Below are 19,106 nucleotides of genomic sequence, written 5' to 3' on the forward strand. Positions count from 1 at the left end.
TGCTATGTTGCCCAGGCTGGTCTTGAACTCCTGGCCTTAAGTGATCCACTCGCCTTAGCCTCCCAAAGGGTTGGGATTACAGGCGTGAGCCATCGCGCTTGCACCTGGCCAATCCGTATTCTTATTCGTGATTTATGAGCTTCAAATTGGTAAGAATTTGCAATCTTGGAATAGACTCAAGAACTCCAGTTGGTGGCACTGTGTTTTTAAGACTTTATAATTAAAAAAACAAGGAAATTAGAGAAGGGAGGCGGGGGGACAGGAGGGTGAAGGAATCTCTCCAAAATGTCGGATCCGGGCAACCCTCTTTCCCTGACTGCCCAGCCACCCCGTCCCTTCTCTGTCCTGGCGGTGAGGCCCTAGCTGCCATCTTCTGGCAAGGCCCAGGAGCCCAGCTCAGGTCCCAGGCAGAGGTGAAGGCAGAAGTGGGGCTCAGGGCCTGGAGGCCTTGCCGGTGTCCTTGAGAGCCTCTTGGGTGGGCACTTATGTCCCAGCAGGGCCCTAGGGAGGTAGGTGTTGAGCGGAGGGGCCTTTGGAGGTGGGGTCCTGAAGCTGGAGGACCAGGCGGGAACCAGAGCCAGGTGTGAGGCTGGGGGTCACAGCCGGAGGCTGGGTCTCTGGAGAGGGGAGGAGAGGCCAAGTCAGGAGCGGGAGGGGGCCTGGCCCCATCCCAGCCCATCTGTGCATCCCTCATCAGCCCCAATGTGAGGGGGACACAGAGTGGCTGGCAGGGAATGGTGCAGGGATGTGCGAGGGCCACAGAGACAAGAGACGAAGTGATGAGAAAGAGGGAGACAGAGAATCAGAGTGGAGATGAGGGAGGGAGACCTACAGACAGAGACAGAGAACAAGAAGAGAGACAGGCAGAGTGGGACAGAGAGAGACCTGGAAGGAATCAGAGAGAATGACATGGGAAGAGAGAGAAGGAATCATACAGAAAGAGACAAAACGGAGAGAGAGAGAGGAGGCCAGGTGCAGTGGCTTACGCATGTAACCCCAGCACCTTGGGAGGCAGAGGCAGGAGGATTGCTTGAGCCCAGGAGTTCAAGACCAGCCTGGGGAACAAAGTGAGACCCCTGTCTCTACAAAAATAAAAATAAAAATGAATATTAGTCAGGTATGGTGGTGCACGCCTGTAGTCTCAGCTACTTGGGAGGCTGAGGCCAGAGGATCGCTTAACCCAGGGAGGTCGAGGCTACAGTGAGTCATGATCAGGAGTGGAGAGACAGAAAAGGAGACAGAAAGGAGTGGAGAAAAGAGCCCACTGGGCTTCCAGGCAGTGGGGTGAGAAGGCCCCTCCATCACTACTGATCCAAAGGTCCCCTGACACTCACTCCAGACCATCCCCATCCACGCTTGGCCATGGCAGAGCCGAGTCTCCCACTGCCCTACTTGGCCTGGCTACACCTACCTATCTCTTTTTCCCAGGCTCGGCCTCCAGCGCCCGCCTCCACACATAAGCTCTGTGCAGGCCTCCACTCTCATCCTCAGGGCCTTTCTGCTGGCTCTGAATTCATTAGCCACCTGTCCGGCCACCTGCCTCAACCCAGCCCAAGGAGAACTTCCTCCTTGTGTGCAGGGGGCTGGGACTGTCTCACAGGCACAAGACTTCCAAGCTCTCCTGGCCTTGGCACGTGCTATTCCCTCTGTAGACGCTCCTCTCCTGCCTCACTCCTCCCATTCTTCTGGTCTCACCTCCAAAGTCCTCTCCTCCAGGCAGCCCTCCTTGAATCCTCCAGTCTGGGTCAGATGCCCCCTCCTCCAGGAAGCCCTCTCTAGGTCCTGGTTGGACCTCCCCCATCCCAGGTCCAACACCCGACCCCTGTGAGCTCCTCCAGTTCCTGGGCTTCACCATTCTAGCCCTGCCCATTCTGGAGCATCACCATCTGGGGATGGGTCTGTCCCCTTCACTGGACTTTGTGCCCCATGAGGGCAGGGCTGGGGCTGTCATGGTCACTGTTGTGTCCCCAGTATCACCCAGCACAGGGCTGGGCACAGAGCAGCTCAGGGGATGGATGGACAGATGGATACTAAACTAAGGAATTGGGACTTTGTCCAGATGGCACTAGGAAGCCACAAATGGTTTAATCCAGAGAGAGTCAAACTCTGATCTGTGCCTTGGAAACTCCAGGCTGCCTCCCCACCCTGGGCCTTTGCACATGCTGTTCCCCCTGCTTTTGTAAGCAGGGTAGACCTGTGCAAGTGACCTCTTCTCTCTGAACCTCAGTCTTCTTATCTGTGAAATGAAGACTGTAACAGTCTCTCCCTTTCAGGGTCATGGTAAAGACTAAATGAGAAGATGCTCTAAAGTGCCACCAGCATACCAGGCTACAGGAGACTCAAGGCCTGGGAGAGTCAAATAATGCCCCCCTTCCACATTACTCCCTACTCTGCGCAGTGGATTCCTATTCATCCTTCAGTGTCCCATTCAGAGGCCACTTCCTCCAGGAAGTCTTCCCTGATACCCCAGAGATAGCTGATGACTCCCTCCTATGGCGAAACTATGTTTTATTGTTTGAACTGTGGCACTGGATTGTCACTGGGGTTGCCAACTTCCCCACAAGACCAGAATCTTCTCAAGATCCAAACCCTAGCTGAGGCATGTCAAGATGGAGTGAGGGCTCAATTTTTTTTTTTTTTTTAGACAGAATCTCACTCTGTTGCCCAGGTTGATCTCAGTTCATTGCAATCTCCGCCTCCTGGGTTCAAGTGATTCTCCTACCTTAGCCTCCAGAGTAGCTGGGACTACGGGTGCACACCACCACACCTGGCTAATTTTTGTATTTTTAGTAGAGATGGGGCCAGGCTGGTCTCGAACTTCTGACCTCAGGTGATCCACCTGTCTTGGCCTCCTAACGTGCTGGGATTACAGGTGTGAGCTACTGCGCCCAGCCAAGGGCTCAATTTATGTTTGGACATGTATTATAGATGAATGGGTGTATGTATGTATGGATGGATGGATAGTAGGTGGTGGGTAGGTGGATATATGGATAATGGGATGTGTGGGTGGATGGATGGGTGAGTTGATGGGTAGATGGGTGGATGCCTGGGTAGGGAGATGGGTGAATGCACAGATAAATGGGTAGATGTGTGGGTGGTTGGTCAGTGTTGGTGAGTGGAGAGATGAATGGAGTAAGTGGGTGAATGTGTGGTCAGATGGGTATTGAGCGGGTAGGTGGGTGGACTAGGTTTGGATGGATGGATTGCGGGTGGATGAGTAATTGAGTAATGGATGGATAAAGATATGGATGGGTAAGTGAGTGGATAGATGGATGGACAGATGGAGGAGGAGGACAGATGATGGATGGACGGACAGATGGATGAATGAAACATCTTCCCATCAAGCCTCAGGGAACCTGCAGTACAGGGACCCAGGCTGACCCACTACTCTGGATGTGCCCACTCTTGGAGTCCTGAGGTCTAATGGGAGTTTGAGAATTGCACAATCCCTAGCCCTTAGACACTCACACCTCTCCTGCATCCAGCCTCTATAGATAATGCCATTCTCCTTCCAAGTTCAAACTCATCCCCACTGATCCTGGAAGACAAGAAAGGAAGGTAAGTGGGTCTTTCAGAGACACCCCCAGATGCCTCTAAGTCTCCCCCACCCCTTCCTATACCAAGGGATCCCTCTACCAGGATAGACTGAGTCATAAGAAGGTGCTGGCCCTTTAAGAAAAAGTGGAGCCTTCTGAGGTGTTAGGCTTGAAGTCTGAAAGAAATGAGGTTGTAAGGAAAATGTGGGGGACCAGAAAATCTGTCTTGGCATCACCTGCTCCCCACTAGGCAACTGACACACTGTATTCCGCTTGAATTGAATCGCAGGTGGGCATCTTTGTTTCAGAGGTGGGGGCTGGTGCGCAGGAGCGGGGTCTAGCTAAGGGGGCGGGGCTTACCCGGAGGCCGGACGGCCACGTGTGGCTGCGTCTCGGTGTAGCCCCCGATGGGCTGGCCCTCTGGGCTGAAGGCTACACCCTGCCCTGCGAAGGGGGTTCAGAGATGCAGGCTGAGTTCCAAGAAGCCCGGGACCCGGCTTTGACGCCCTCCTAAGAACCCCAGGCTCTCCGTCCCCGCCTTCCCCCTGTACCTGTGCGGTTGGATTGATCGATCATCGGTTGCACGATGCGTCTCCGGGCGTTAATGAACCTGGGAAGCGGTCATGGAAACGGAGGGGAATGAAAAGAGGGAGTGGGAGAGAGGCCAAGATCAACGCAGAGCGGGCCGGGAGGACAGCGGCCGGGGAGGCAGGGCGGGGCGAGCAGGGGCAGTGGCTCCGCGAGGCTCGGGGTCTCCGTCAGCACCGCGGACAGCGCCCGGGCTCCCGCCCCCGGCCGGCCCGCGGGCGCTCCTGGGCCACTCACCAGTTGTTGACTTGCAGGATGGTGAGCCCCGTGTCCTGCGCCAGCTGCTTCTTCTGTTCCTCCGAGGGGTACGGGTGCTGCGGCCACCAGCAAGAGTCACTCTGCCTGCCTGGCCAGCCACAGTCTGAACCCTAAGGTCTGGCCCACCCGCCCGGGGGATGGGGAGCCCAGGCCCAGGCAGACGTGTGGGACAGCCGGCGCGTCTGAGCGTCTCTGTACTCCCCAGGATGGAGGCCAAGGGAGCCCCAGGCTTGGGGCAATTACATGCCTGCGAGCCCCCGCCTGTTCCAGCAATTAGAGGTTAATTGGCCAGATCTGATTAGAGAGACCGTATTGGGGGAGGGGGGCTCCTGTGACATGGAGGAGGGGGCTTCACTGGCGTGGGAGAGGGAAGCAAAGCCCAGCTCCTCCCTCTCTGAATCTGTCAGAGTCTCTGTGTGGCCCTCTCCCTATCCATTTATTTATTTATTTATTTGAGATGGAGTCTTGCTCTGTCCCCAGGCTGAAATGCAGTGGCAAGATCTCATCTCCCTGCAACCTCCGCCTCCAGGGTTCAAGGGATTCCCCTGCCTCAGCCTCCCCAGTAGCTAGGACTACAGGTGCGCGCCACTATGCCCGGCTAATTTTTTGTATTTTAGTAGAGATGGAGTTTTACCATGTTGGCCAGGATGGTCTCGATCTCCTGACCTCGTGATCTGCCCGCCTCGGCCTCCCAAAGTGCTGGGATTAGAAGCGTAAGCCACCGTGCCCGGCCCCTCCCTATCCATTTCTTTCTTTCTCTTTCTCTTTTTTTTTTTTAAAACAGGGTCTCCCTCTGTCACTCAGGCTGGAGTGCAGTGGCGCCTTCATGGCTCACTGCAGCTTCAACCTCCCTGGCTCAAGCGATCCTCTAGCCTCAGCCTCCTGAGTAATGGGATCACAGGTGTGTGCCACCATGCCTAGCTAATTTTTTTTTTTTTAGAGATGGGGTCTTGCTGTGTTGCCCAGGCTGGTCTCGAACTCCTGGGCTCAAGCGATCCTCCTGTCTTGGCTTCCTAAAGTGCTGGGATTATAGGCATGAGCCACTATATCTGGCCCTCCATTTCTCTCTCTGTGGCTCTCACATTCTCTCTCTGTCTCACTATCTCTGTGTGTGTGTGTCTCTGTATCTCTCTCTCTCTCTCTGGGATTCAGTCCCTCCCTGCCTCCAAGTTTCTGTCTGTCTCTGTCCCTCTGTGACTCAGCCTCTCCCTGTCTCTATCTTGCTCTGACTTGGTCTCTGTGTCTCTCTGTTTCAGCCTCTTCCTGGCTCTATTTTTCTCCTGTGTCGTTGAAGCACTATGATGCAGTCGTTAAGGCCAGACTGCCTGCATTTGAATCCACTTCTGGCTGTGTGACCTTAGGCTAGTCTCCTAATCTCTCTGTTCCTCAGTCTCCTCCTCATCTGCTAAATGGAGATAATAGTAGCCCCTCCCTCCGAGGGTATGCTGGGTGGATGGTGGGCGGGTGGGTGATTGATGCGTGGGTTAATGGACTTAGTGAGTTAAGTGTCCTGAGCAGCACCTGCACACAGGTGACACTCACTGCTGCTGGATCCTGTCACAATTCTCCACTTCCAAGAGAGTCTCGAAAAATTTCCCACCATCTCAGTCTCCCATTTCTGGGCATCTCTGGGGTTTTGGTCTCTGTGGCCCACGCTTCTCCCTCTCTCCATGCCCACCCTACACCCGGGCAGCAGGGCTCTCACCGAGAGGTGCTGGAACAACCAGGCTCGCATGATGTTGGTGGCCACCTTGGGGAAGATCCCCCTCTTCTTGTTTCGCCGTCGCTCCTGGTCCAGGTCCTCATCTTCACCCCCAGAACCGGGAGAGGCCACGCTGGTGTCCAGCCCATCTCCTGAGGGAGGGCAGGCATGCTGCGTGTGTGGGCAGTGAGGAGTGGAGGACCAGAGGGCCCTAGGACTCTCCCCCAAGACACCACTCCACACCCCAGCCATCTCTGCCTTTCTTCAAGTCCTACTTGCAATCTAACTTCAATCCTCTGGCTGACTCCCATGTTTCCTTTCCACCTCCCAAGATTCTCACCTTGGTCACTGGAGTTGTCACCACTCTGGGAGGCCAGGCCCCCGCTGGATGGACCTGGGGTCCCCAGATGTACAGACCCACTATCCTCATGGTCTCGAATCCATATATTATTCTAGAAAACAAGAGTTAGCAGTTAGTGCCAACGCGGCCGGGCACGGTGGCTCACGCCTGTAATCCCAGCAGTTTAGGAGGCCAACGCGGGTGGATCACGAGGTCAAGAGATCGAGACCATCCTGGCTAACATGGTGAAACTCCGTCTCTACTAAAAAATACAAAAAATTAGCTGGGTGTGGTGGCACGCACCTGTAGTCCTAGCTACTCAGGAGACTGAGGCAGGAGAATCGCTTGAACCCAGGAGGCAGAGGTTGCAGTGAGCCAAGATCATGCCACTACACTCCAGCCTGGGTGACAGAGCAAGACTCCATGTCAAAAAAAAAAAAAAAGTTAGTGCTAAGGCTTGGGGCATGGACTCTGGAGCTAGGACTCCTGAATGGGAAGCCAGTCCCTGCCTCTCTCCTGGCTGTGTGATCTTGGGCAGGTCACTTCCCCTCTCTGAGCCTCCGTTTCCTTAATTGGAAAATGAAGGACAGGACCAGGCACAGTGGCTCATGCCTGTAATGCCAGCACTTTTGGAGGCTGAGGCAGGCAGATCACCTGAGGTCAAGCATTTGAGACCAGCCTGGCCAACATGGTGAAACCCCATCTCTACTAAAAATACAAAAACTAGGCTGGCTTGGGCACGGTGGCTCACGCCTGTAATCCCAGCACTTTGGGAGGCGGAGGCAGGCGGATCACCTGAGGTCAGGAGTTGAAGACCAGCCTGGCCAACATGGTGAAACTTCATCTCTACTAAAAATACAAAATTAGCCGGGCATGATGGTGGGTGTCTGTAGTCCCAGCTACTCAGGAGGCTGAGGCGGGAGAATCGCTTGAACCTGGGAGGCGGAAGTTGCAGTAAGCAAAGATCGCGCCACTGCACTCCGGCCTGGACTGGGTGACAAAGTGAGACTATGTCACAAAAAAATAATAATAAATAAATAAATAAAGCAAGAGAAAAAGAAAACGAAGGATAATTAATAGTCATGACGGAGTATGGCCAGTATTCAATGACGAGTTCATCTACATAGAGGCTCGAACAAGACGACCTTACACAGGTCTATGGCATCTTATCTAAAATCCCTGGGGCCAGAGGTGTCTCAGGATTCAGAACATTTCACATTTTTATCTTTATTTTGAGTCAGTGTCTCCTTCTGTCACCCAGGCTGGAGTGTAGTTGCATGATCTAGGCTTACTGCAGCCTTTGCCTCCCGGGTTCAAGCGATTCTCGTGCCTCAGTCTCCCAAGTAGCTGGGATTACAGGTGCCTGCCACCAAGCCTGGCTAATTTTTGTATTTTTAGTAGAGACGGGGTTTCACCATGTTGGTCAGGCTGATCTCGAACTCCTGGGCTCAAGTGATCCGCCCACCTCTGCCTCCCAAAGTCTTGGATAAAAGGTGTGAGCCACTGCGCCAGGCCCATTTCACATTTTTAGGCAGTAAATCAGTGCATACACCATGCAGTTCGCAGCCATCCCAGGCAGGCTCTGGGGCACAACCTCGTCATCAAACTCATCAACATTTCCACAGCAACATGGATGAATATTTAACTAAGTAGAATAAATAAAGGCTATAAATAGCCCCTCATTAGTTCAGGTCAGTTTTTGCTGCCAAATGAGTTTGCACTAAATTTATGGGACAAAATCCAAAACTTTGAAGTTTCAGAGATTGTAGCCAAGGGATCTCAGAATTGTAGGTAAGGGGGTCTGGGGCTGTATTATATATTATCTTTTTCTTTTTCTTTTTTTTTTTTTGAGACGGAGTCTTGCCCTGTCACCCAGGCTGGAGTGCAATGGCATGATCTCGGCTCACTGAAACCTGCACCTCCTGGGTTCAGGTGATCCTCCTGCCTCAGCCTCCTGAGTAGCTGGGATTACAGGCGCATGCCACCATGCCCGGCTAATTTTTTTGTATCTCTAGTAGAGATGGAGTTTTACCATGTTGGCCAGGCTGGTCTCAAACTACTGACCTAGTGATCCACTCGCCTCAGCCTCCCAAAGCGCGGGAATTACAGGCGTGAGCCACTGTGCCCGGACTTCTCTTTTTTTTTTTTTTAAGAGACAGAGTCGGCCGGGCGCGGTGGCTCAGGCCTGTAATCCCAGCACTTTGGGAGGCCGAGACGGGCGGATCACGAGGTCAGGAGATCAAGACCATCCTGGCTAACACTGTGAAACCCCATCTCTACTAAAAATACAAAAAAACTAGCCAGGCGAGGTGGCGGGCGCCTGTAGTCCCAGCTACTCCGAGGAGTGAGGCAGGAGAATGTGTAAACCCGGAGGCGGAGCTTGTAGTGAGCTGAGATCCGGCCACTGCATCAGACTGGAACAGAGCCAGACTCTGTCTCAAAAAAAAAAAAAAAAAAAAAGAGGGACAGAGTCTTGCTTTGTCACCTAGGCTGGAGTGCAGTGGTGCAATCTTAGCTCTTTGCAGCTTCAAATTCCTGGGCTCAAGCAATCCTCTCGCCTCAGCCTGCCAAGTAGCTGGAACTACAGTTGCGCCTGGCTAATTTTTCTTATTTTTTGTCGAGATGGGATTTCGCGTTGTCCAGATTGCTCTCAAACTCCTGGACTTAAGCCATCTTCCTGCCTCGACTTCCCAAAGTGCTGAGATTACAGGTGTGAAGCCACTGCAGCCAGCCTCGTAGTTTCTTTATGCAAACTCCAACACACTTTGAGGAACTCGACAATTGGTAGGATTTACCCTCTACCCAGCTCTGTGCGCCAGGAGGTCAGCTCACCCATATGGACTGCAGTAACACTTCTTCAGTTTAAGGTTGGGTTAAATCTGCCCAACCTGTGGTTTTAGATTAGCTGTATTCTTCTACCAAAAATCTCAGCCACTGTCAAGCAATCTGCTCCTCTCTCCGGTTCTGGTGACCACACCCCCTCCCACCCTTCTTTTTTTTGAGACAGAGTGTCACTGTTACCCAAGCTGGAGGGCAGTGGTGAGATCTCGGCTCACTGCAACTTCCGCCTCCTGGGTTCAAGTGATTCTCCTGCCTCAGCCTCCCAAGTAGCTGGGATTACAGGTGCACAACACGACATCCAGCTAATTCGTTGTTTGTTTGTTCTTTTTTTTTTTTGAGACGGAGTCGTGTTCTGTCGCCCAGGCTGCAGTGCAGTGGCGCGATCTTGGCTCACTGCAAGCTCTGCTGCCTCCCAGGTTCACATCATTCTCCTGCCTCAGCCTCCCAAGAAGCTGGGACTACAGGCGTCCGCCACCACGCCTGGCTAACTTTTTTGTATTTTTAGTAGAAACGGGGTTTCACCGTGTTCGCCAGGATGGTCTCGATCTCCTGACCTCGTGATCCGCCTGCTTCGGCCTCCCAAAGTGCTGGGATTACAGGCGTGAGCCACCGCGCCCGGCCATTGTTGGTTTTTTTTGTTGTTGTTTGTTTGTTTTTTTGAGACGGAGTCTTGCCCTGTCACCCAGGCTGAAGTGCAATAGCGCAATCTCGGCTCATTGCAACCTTCACCTCCTGGGTGCAAGCGATTCTCCTGCCTCAGCCTCCCAAGTAGCTGGGATTATAGGCACATGCCACCACGCCGGGCTAATTTTTTTTTTTTTTTTGTATGTGTAGTAGAGACGGGGTTTCACCATGTTGGCCTGGCTGGTCTCAAACTCCTGACCTTGTGATCTGCCCGCCTCAGCCTCCCAAAGTGCTGGGATTACAGGCGTGAGCCACTGCACCCAGCCATCACCAGGCTACATTTTTCTTTCTGTGACTGCAGTTTGAAGGTTTGCTTGTCTTGTATGTGACACTGCTGTCGCGATTCCTGTGCGAGTGGGTATAAGGCTCCAGGACTTGGCCAGGCACGGTGGCTCACGCCTGTAATCCCAGCACTTTGGGAGGCCAAGGTGGGATGATCACTTGAGGTCAGGAGTTCAAGGCCAGCCTGGCCAACATGGTGAAACCCCATCTCTACTGAACATACAAAAGTTAGCTGGGCGTGGTGGCAGGCACCTGTAGTCCCAGCTACTCAGGAGGCTGAGGCAGGGGAATCACTTGAACCTGGAGGCAGAGGTTGCAGTGAGCTGAGATTGCACCACTGCACTCCGGTCTGAGTGACAAACTGAGACTCCATTAAAAAAAAAAAAAAAGGCTCCGGGACTGTGTCTGGGTGCATCTGGCTGTGGGGTGGTTGTCATGTGAGTGTATCTGAGGCAGTGTGGAGTGGGTGTGAGTGTGCTGTGAAGATGTCATTGCCAGGTGTGTTGACAGTAGGATTGCCTGGTGTGTGGCTCTCATGTGACTTTTCCTTGAGGCTTTGCCCCTCTACTCTGTACGTAGATGTGGTGAGTCGGGACCACACGGCTGTGCTATGCTGTGCTGTATGTTTGCCGTCTGGTGTCCTAAGTGGATAAAACTGTAGTGAGGCTGCATCTGAGATGGTGCCACCTTATTGAATTGCTTCTTTGGGTTTCTTTGTGGTCCCATCTGAGCCTGTTGAGTCTATTTCCAAGTCTGTGTGGATGAGTCTGGGGCCATGTGGCTGTGAGTGGTGTGTGTGTGCGCGATCTTGGCTGCAGCCCGACTGTTATGTAACCAGGGTCACGTGTGTGCAAGAGGGCACCGTGGTCAGTCCGGGACCAAGCGTGGTTATATCTGAGTTTGCCAGGCAGTACCTGGGGCTGTTGGGCTCTATGTCCATCTGTGTGGCTGTTTTGTGTGGCTGGAGCAGGGGTGCGTATGTGGTGGACATACACACAATTGAGAATGGCGTGCAGAACCCGGCTGTGTGTTCTATGCTGCTGTCGTATGGCTGGGGGTGTGTGTGTGAGTACACGATGGATGCTACTGTCCAGCTATGAGCAGAAATGGCTCTTGCTGAGTTGGTGTGGCTGTGTGTGGACCTGTGTGGGTGTAGCTGAGTCTGTGGGTGGCATCTGCAGCTGCTGGTGTGCACATGTGTGTGCACCGCTGCCCAGCCGCATCGGAGTCTGCACAGCTGTTGTGTAGTGGGTATGTGGCCGTGTGCATATGTGTGCCCCGTGATCAGGTTGACTGTGGTTGCGTCTGAGGCTGTGTAGTGCACATACGCCCTCATGCAGTGTCCAGGCACAGCTGTGGCTGCAGGGCGATATGCCTGGTGCCCGTCCCAGGCCCACCTGGTCTGGGAGGCTGGGGCAGGAGGCCGGGTAGTCCTCGAAGTCCTCCCTGCAGCCGCCGTCCCGATCCTCGATGACCAGGTCGATGGGCATCTTTCCCTTGAGGCAGGTGATGTAGCGGTGACAGAAGTTGTCGCACAGGTCGTGGACCTGGGGGGGCACCGGGGTACTGGGGGGGCCACCCGGGGGGCAGGGCTGGGGTGCACAGGGATGGGGGCGGCATTCTGCTTCAACTCCAGTGGGGAGAGAGCTGGGAGGTGGGAGGCAGAGGCGACGAGAGGGGGTGGGATGAGGTGGGCAAGTGAGGCTGTTGGGGGGTGAGACGCACTCACCTTCTCCAGCTCCAGCAGATGGAACCGCAGCACTTGGATGGCCTGGATCATCTGAAAACGTGGGACAGGAGGTGGGGGAAGACAGAGGGAATCCAGGGAGGGAGAAGGGAGGAAGAAGTAAGAGGAAGAGAAGGAGGAAGAGAGGAGAGACAGAGAAACAGAAAGAGTGAGATAAAATGACAGGGACAGGGCGACAAAGACACTAGGCGCAAGGGGGAAAGAAAGAACAGAGATGCAGTGCAGAATTAAGGAAAGAGTGGGTGTTAGATTCAGAGGTAGAGACAAGAGTAGCAAGAGACGAAAAAGGGCCCATCACAAAGAGGGAGAGCTAAGGTGAGCCGTTCCGATTGGCATTCCCACCCTCTGCCTGTAGGCCCCCAGCTCCAGGCCCCGCCTACCTGCAAACTACATTTCCCAGAACCCTTTGCCAAAGGGTTTGGCCAATAGGAAGCCCTGGCAAGAGCTTGGGGAGCAAAGGATGGGAGAGGCTGGGGTATTTCTCCCTCCTTTCTTCTCTATCTTCTTTTTTCTCTTTCTTTTTTGATATGGAGTCTCGCTCTGTCGTCCAGGCTGGAATGCAGTGGAGCGATCTCAGCTCACTGCAACCTCCGCCTCCCAGGTTCAAGTGATTCTCCTGGCTCAGCCTCCTGAGCAGCTGGGACTACAGGCATGCACCACTGTGCCCTGTTAATTTTTGTATTTTTAGTAGAGACAGAGTTTCACCATGTTGGCCAGGCTGGTCTCAAACTCCTGACCTCAGGTGATCCACTTGCCTCGGCCTCCCAAAGTGCTGGGATTACAGGCATGAGCCACCGTGCCCGGCCTCTTCTCTTTCTTTTCTTTTCTTTTTTCTTTTCTTCTTTTCCTTCTTTCTTTTTCTTTTTTTGTTTGTTTGACACGGAGTCTCGCCCTGTTGCCCAGGCTGGAGTGCAGTGGCAGGATCTCGGCTCACTGCAACCTCTGCCTCCCTGGTTCAAGCAATTCTCCTGCCTCAGCCTCCCGAGTACTTGGGACTACAGGCGAGTGCACCACGCCCAGCTAATTTTTGTATTTTTAGTAGACAGGGGGTTTCACCAGGTTGGTCAGGCTGGTCTCGAACTCCTGACCTTGTGATCTGCCTGCCTCGGCCTCCCAAAGTGCTGGGATTACAAGCATGAGCCACTGCACCCAGCCCTTCCTTCCTTCCTTCCTTCCTTCCTTCCTTCCTTCCTTCCCTCCCTCCCTCCTTCCCTCTCTCCCTCCCTCCCTCTCTCCTTCCCTCCCTCCCTTTCTGTTTTTCTTTCTCTTCTCTTTTTTATTTTCTTTTCTTTGTTTTTTTGAGACAGTCTCGCTCTGTCGCCCAGGCTGGAGTGCAGTGGCATGATCTCGGTTCAATGTAAGCTCTGCCTCCCGGGTTCACACCATTCTCCTGCCTCAACCTCCAGAGTAGCTGGGACTACAGGTGCCCACCACCACGCCTGGATAATTTTTTGGTATTTTTAGTAGAGACGGGGTTTCACCATGTTAACCAGGATGGTCTCGATCTCCTGACCTCGTGATCTGCCTGTCTCAGCCTCCCAAAGTGCTGGGATTACAGGTGTGAGCCACAGCGACCGGCCTCTTTCTCTTTTTCTAGCTATCTATGAGAGACAGGGTCTTGCCCTATTGCCCAGGCTGCTGTGCAGTGGAGCTGATTAAGGGTTACTGCAGCCTCGACCTCTTGGGGCTTGAGTGATCCTCCCGCCTCAGCCTCCCAAGTAGCTGGGACCACAGGTGCGTGCCACCACACCCTGCTAATTAAATGTTTTTGTAGAGATGGGGTGTCACTACATTGCCCAGGCTGGTCTTGATCCCTGGCCTCAAGCTATCTCCTGGCCTTGGTCTCCCAAAGTGTTGGGATTATAGGTGTGAGCTGCTGCACCCAGCCTCCTCTCCTTGGGAAGCAGTCCCTGTGCTCACTTTGGCATGGGTACTATTCATCTGACGGATGGAACATCAGACACTTTTTCAGTGCTATTCTGTGCCAGGTGCTGTCCCATGCACTTGACTTGCATTCACTCATTAAATCCCCACAGCAGCCCTCCAAGACAGAAATTACTACCAGCCACACATCACAGACGGGACGCCAGGCACGGAGACGCAGAGTGACTTGCCCTGGGTCACAGAGCTGGTGAGTGGCAGAGCTGGGATTTGAACTCGGGCCATGGGTTCCGTTCTCAGACTCTAGGCTATACCACATGGCATGTGGGCAACAATCATGGCCATTTGGGAACATGGACCAGGTGGCCTCCTCTCTGCACCACCTCAACCAACCCTAGGGGTGAGGAGTCAGGACAGGAGACCCATCGTAGGAGGGGGTGTGGGGGAGAGCTTGGGTCTCACCAGATTGTCCAGTTCTGGGTTGGAGGAGAAGAGGGGCCTCTCAGAGCGAACCTGGGAGGGAAGAGAGAGGCCGGCAGGGGGATGTCCCACCTTCCACCCCACCCTCCTCGCTGGCTCTCCGGTGCGGTGCTTGGCGGGTGGGGAGTGCCCACCTGCTTGGCGAAGGCAGCAATGTCCTCGTTGAAGGAATCAGAGGAGCAGACGTCGCCGCCGGGGGGTGTCCCTAGCCCAGCTCCGGCCCCGTCACGGGGAGAGCATGTAGCCAGTTCACATTTCTCAAAGACCAGGGCCAAGAGGGGGAAGAGTGGGTGTCTGGGGAGGCAGGAAAGGAGAGAGGTCAAGGGAGAGGCTGGGGGGTGAATGGAGGGGCTGCAAGGTGCAGAACAGCTGGGAAGGGGACAAGAGACCCGGAGAGGAGACAGTGACTCATACACAGAGAGAGACGGAAACAGACCCAGGGAGCAAAGAAACAGAAGACAGAGAGAGACAGGAGCCTGAGACCGGCCCCCACTCACCCATAGATCTCATCCTTCTCCCTCCTCAGGCCGTCACTGTCCAAGCCTGGGGGCAGCTGCTGGGGAGGCCGGTGTGGGCCGTAGGGCCCTGGTGCAGCCGGCACTGCCTCTGGGAAGCCAGCCAGGGCTGCGGGGCCATCCGCGATGCCTGGGTAGTGCGGCAGCTCATCGTACTGGGGGAAGGTGAGAAGAGAAGGGGGGAGCCCCAAGGAGGAGTCAGCACCCCGAGACTCGGCTGAGGAGCTTCTCTATCCTGGAACCCAGGAGACGCCTCTCTGTGTCCCAGAAACCCGCTTCTGGTCCCCAAGTGTCTGAGCCCTGCCCCTTTGAGCCCTCCAGGTCCCCTGGAGCTGTCTGGGTGGGAGTAAGGACCCCGTCCAGGCAGAGATTCCTGACATGTGGGCAGGAGGACCCAGAGGGAGAGACGGCAGGGTCTGGCTAGGAGGGAAGAGAGATGGAGAGAGTGGCGTGAGAAGAGGGAGACGGAGACGGAGACAGAGATAAGACAGAGACAGAGAGAGACAGACAGAGAGGGAAATCCATGGACACCTCCTGCAGGAACCGTGCATTGTTGTACACAAAGTACACATACGAAGCCTCCCGTCTTCTATTTCATTTCACAGTTGGCAGATATGCACATCAGAGTAAGTCTCAACAACATGTCACACCCCACTCGCCACGTGAATCCACCACACACGGAGACACAGCCATACACACCAATCCACATGCACACTCGTGTGTCAGTCACACCCAAATCCCCCCCCCCCCACGCACACATGCACACACACACACAGCCCAACACCAGGCACAGGATTGAATGCATGATTGAGACATTTAGCACATGAATGAATGAATGAATGAATGAATGAGGCATTTAGCACAGGGCCTGGCTCACGCTGTGAGCACTTGTTGCTGGAGAGGGTCACTAGGCACCACCACAGAGACACACTTTCACACCCAAGAAAAACACCATCATGGGGTGGGACGCCCGCATCCTGTCATCACAGAACCATGCACCTGGGAAGCCTGGGGCACCTTTCACTAGGTCAGGTCAAATCCCTTCCTCAGTGATGAAGACATGGAGGCTCAAAGAGGCAGCAGGACTCCCCTGGGAAGAGGCTAGAACGTTCCTGCCTCCGACCCTCGCTGGCTGGGCACCCTGGCTCTGCGTGTCCCACTCTCTCCCTCCTCCTCTTCTAACTTCTCCTGTGCCCTGAAGTTGAATCCAACTGCTCCCCGCTGCTCATGGCACACTCACCAAACTCGGTCCCCACAGCCCACCCAGAACCCCCAAAGTGGGGGCGCACCTCCTCCCCCGTCTCCTTTGCCCGTTCCCATCCCCAGGGAGAGAGGCTCCCTGGGGCCAGCAGCCTGGTGAGACCGCCCCTCCCACCCCTGTCCCACTCCTAGCCCTGGAGAGGCAGGGGAGACTTGGAACAAAAGTAGAGCGAAGAGAAGGACGGAGGAGGGCAGAAAAGGAGGGGGACGGTGAGGTGGGGGCGGCTGAGATGGAGGAGGAAGCCCAGGGACAGAGAGCAGAGAGACTCGGGGACAGAGAGAGGGGGACAGAGAGGCAGAAAGAGGGGGGAGACCCAGGCAGAGAGAGGGAGACAGACAGGCAGAAAGAGGGGGGAGACCCGGGGCAGAGAGAGGGAGACAGACAGGCAGAAACGAAGGGGAGACTGGGGCAGACAGAGGGGGACAGAGAGGTAGGGAGAGACTGGGGCAGGGAGAAGAAGCTAAACGGTGGGGAGGAGGTGAGGCCCAGGGGCAGGGAGAGGGGACACCTGGGGGCAGAGAGGGAGCACAGAGGGACTGGGAGACCCAGGGGCGGAGGGAGGGGCAGAGAGAGAGGTGGTGGAGAGGACGGATGGGCTGATGCGGGGCCAGCGCCGGAGAGGAGGGATGCAGGGACAGGGGGTGCAGAAGCGGCCGGGGCGCGGGGTCCCCGCCCTGAGACCTACCCTCCGGGCCATGGGCTGAGGCCGGCGGCAGCTCCCGGGTCCCTCCAGAGCCTGGCCGCGGGGGAGGGCGCAGCCCGGGGCCGCAGCCCCAGACGGCCCGCAGTGTCGACGCCAGGGGGTGGGCAGGAGGCTGGGCGCGCGCCCCCCCACCCCCGCCGCCGTCAGCGGCAGGCGCCGGGCCGGGTCGGGGCTCCGCGCATGGACCCCGGCCCCCGCCCCCAGCGGGGGTCACTGCCAGGAGCGCATCGCCGCTGGGGCGGGGGCAGCAGGCGCGGGCGGGGCGCCCGAGGCCCCCTCTCCTGGGCCCCCCGTCCCTCCCCCGGCTCCGGAGGGAATCGAACTGTCCCGAGACGGACAGACCGGGGACCGCGAGGGGCTGGGGGCAGCCCGGGGCGGCGGGGGGTCCGGCGGCGGCTCGGGGGTGCTGGCGGCCGCGCTCCCCGTTCCCGGTCTCTCCCTCTCTGTGGTCACATCCGGAAGTTCCACGGCGGAGATGCTTAACCCACTGTCCGCCGGCGCGGCCGGGCGGGGCGGGGCTGGGCTGGGGCTGCGGGTCCCCTCCCCTCCCTCCCCTCCCCTCCCCTCCCTTCCCTCTCTCCCCCCCTCCCTCTCCCCCGTCCCCATCCGCGCCCCGCCCCGCCTGGGCCCGCGGCCTCTCCCGGCGGCTTTTGTATCGGAGTCGCCCTGGGACGCGTCCTCCTCGGCCCCCGCCCCTCCCGCCGCGCTCGCTCCGGGTCGCTCTCCCCCCACCCCGCTCCGGTCTCCCTCTCCCCTTGCCGGCAGCCACCCGCCTCTGTCTCGAGTTCTCCCCCACCTCTGTCTCTGTCTCCCCCCTCCTCGTCTCTTTTCTCTCTCATTTTCTCTGTTTTTTCTGTGTCTCCTCCCACCTCTTCCCGCCTCTCTCCCCCTGTTTCTGTCTCTCCCTCAACCCCCAACCTCTCTCCCTGTTTCTCTCTCCCCGCTTACCTCTCTCTCCTCTGTCTCTCCCCCCACCTCTCTCTCTCCCTCTGTTTCTCTCTCTTCGCTGTCTGTCTCCCCTCCACCTCCCATTTTCTGTTTCTCTCCCCCTCACCTCTCTCCGTCTCTCTCCTCCCCCTCACCTCTCTCTGTTTCTCTGTTTTTTTTCTGTTTCTCCCTCCTCCCACCTCTACCCCCCTCCCACCTCTACCCCCCTCCCCGTCTCTCTGTGTGTCTCTCCCTCTCCTCCATCTCTCTCTCCGTTTCTCTGTCTCCCCCCCATACCTATCTCCCTCACCTCTCTCTCCCTCTGTTTCTCTACCCTCCACTCCCACTTGCTCTGTTTCTCTCCCCTTCACCTCTCTCTCTCTCTCTCTCTGGCTCTCTCCCCCCTCACCTCTCTCTCTGTTTCTTTCTCCCTTTCCCCACCTCTCTCCTATGGGACGGAATCAGAGGAGAGGACAGGAGGCCGGAAGGAAGCCAGCGCTTAGATTTTAGTTTCTCTTCTTGCCCTCACCCCTTTCCCTCCCTCCTCTGGGAGACAGGGGCCCCTGTGCCTGCGCCTGTGTGTGTGCGTGCGCGTGTGTCGGGTGTGTGAGGTGTGTGCTTGCATGTGTGTGTGCATTGTGTGTGGTGTGTATGTGCCTGTGTGTGGTGTATTTTGTGTCTGTGTTTTGTGTGTGTGTGGTGTGTGTGTCTGTGTGTGGTATGTGATGTGTGCGTGTGTGTGGTGCGTATGTGGTGTGTGCATGTGTGTGCGTGGTGTGTTTTGTATGTGTGGTGTGCTTTTGTGTGTGTGGTGTGTGTATGTTTTGGGTGGTGTGTGTGGTGTGTGCATGTGTGGTGTGTGTGTGCGTACTCGTGTGTACCTGTGTGTGCATACCTGTGTTGTGTGAGTACCTGTGTGTGCGTGTACCTGTGTGGTGTGTGGTGTGTGTTTTTGTGTGTGGTGTGTGTTTTGCATGTGTGGTGTGTGTGGTCTGTATGGTGTGTGTTTTGTGTGTGTGTGGCGTGTGTGTGCATGTAACTGTGTGGTGTGTGGTATGTTTTGTGTGTGTGTGGTGTGTGGTGGGTGTGTGGTGTGTGGTATGTGTGTTTTGTGTGTGTGGTGTGTGTGTAGCATGTGTGTGCGTACCTGTGTGGTGTGTGTGCGTACCTGTGTGGTGTATGGTGTTTTGTGTGTGTGGTGTGTGGGGTGTGTGTGCATACCTGTGTGGTGTGCGTGTGGTGTGTGGTGTGTGTGTGTGTACCTGTGTGGTGTGTGTTTTTTTGTGTGGTGTGTGTGTGTGTACCTGTGTGGTGTGTTTTTGTGTGTGTGTGGTGTGTGTACCTGTGTGGTGTGCGTGTGG

The 19,106-nt window shown here is 55.8% G+C and overlaps 1 protein-coding gene across 2 annotated transcripts; it reads right to left on the minus strand.

Annotated features, from left to right (window-relative positions):
• Positions 1-200: 200 nt before the first annotated feature.
• Positions 201-17,256, minus strand: MEIS3 (Meis homeobox 3). Of its 2 annotated transcripts, none has more exons than XM_033223821.1 (13): positions 16,801-17,256; positions 14,837-15,009; positions 14,474-14,633; positions 14,322-14,372; positions 11,961-12,011; positions 11,629-11,727; positions 6,425-6,536; positions 6,088-6,236; positions 4,362-4,438; positions 4,088-4,146; positions 3,897-3,980; positions 3,469-3,538; positions 201-617 (listed from the first exon to the last, which is right to left on the minus strand). In XM_033223821.1, exons 1-12 carry the CDS (start codon positions 16,810-16,812, stop codon positions 3,489-3,491), a joined length of 1,077 nt encoding a protein of 358 aa, XP_033079712.1. In that variant the 5' UTR covers positions 16,813-17,256; the 3' UTR covers positions 201-617; positions 3,469-3,488. The 2 variants fall into 2 exon arrangements, with proteins under 2 accessions (XP_033079712.1, XP_033079711.1); XM_033223820.1 differs by having other exon boundaries at positions 11,629-11,778.
• Positions 17,257-19,106: the final 1,850 nt, after the last annotated feature.

The sequence above is a fragment of the Trachypithecus francoisi genome, unplaced genomic scaffold (assembly GCF_009764315.1).
Source record: "Trachypithecus francoisi isolate TF-2019V2 unplaced genomic scaffold, Tfra_2.0 Lachesis_group12, whole genome shotgun sequence".
NCBI lineage: Eukaryota > Metazoa > Chordata > Mammalia > Primates > Cercopithecidae > Trachypithecus > Trachypithecus francoisi.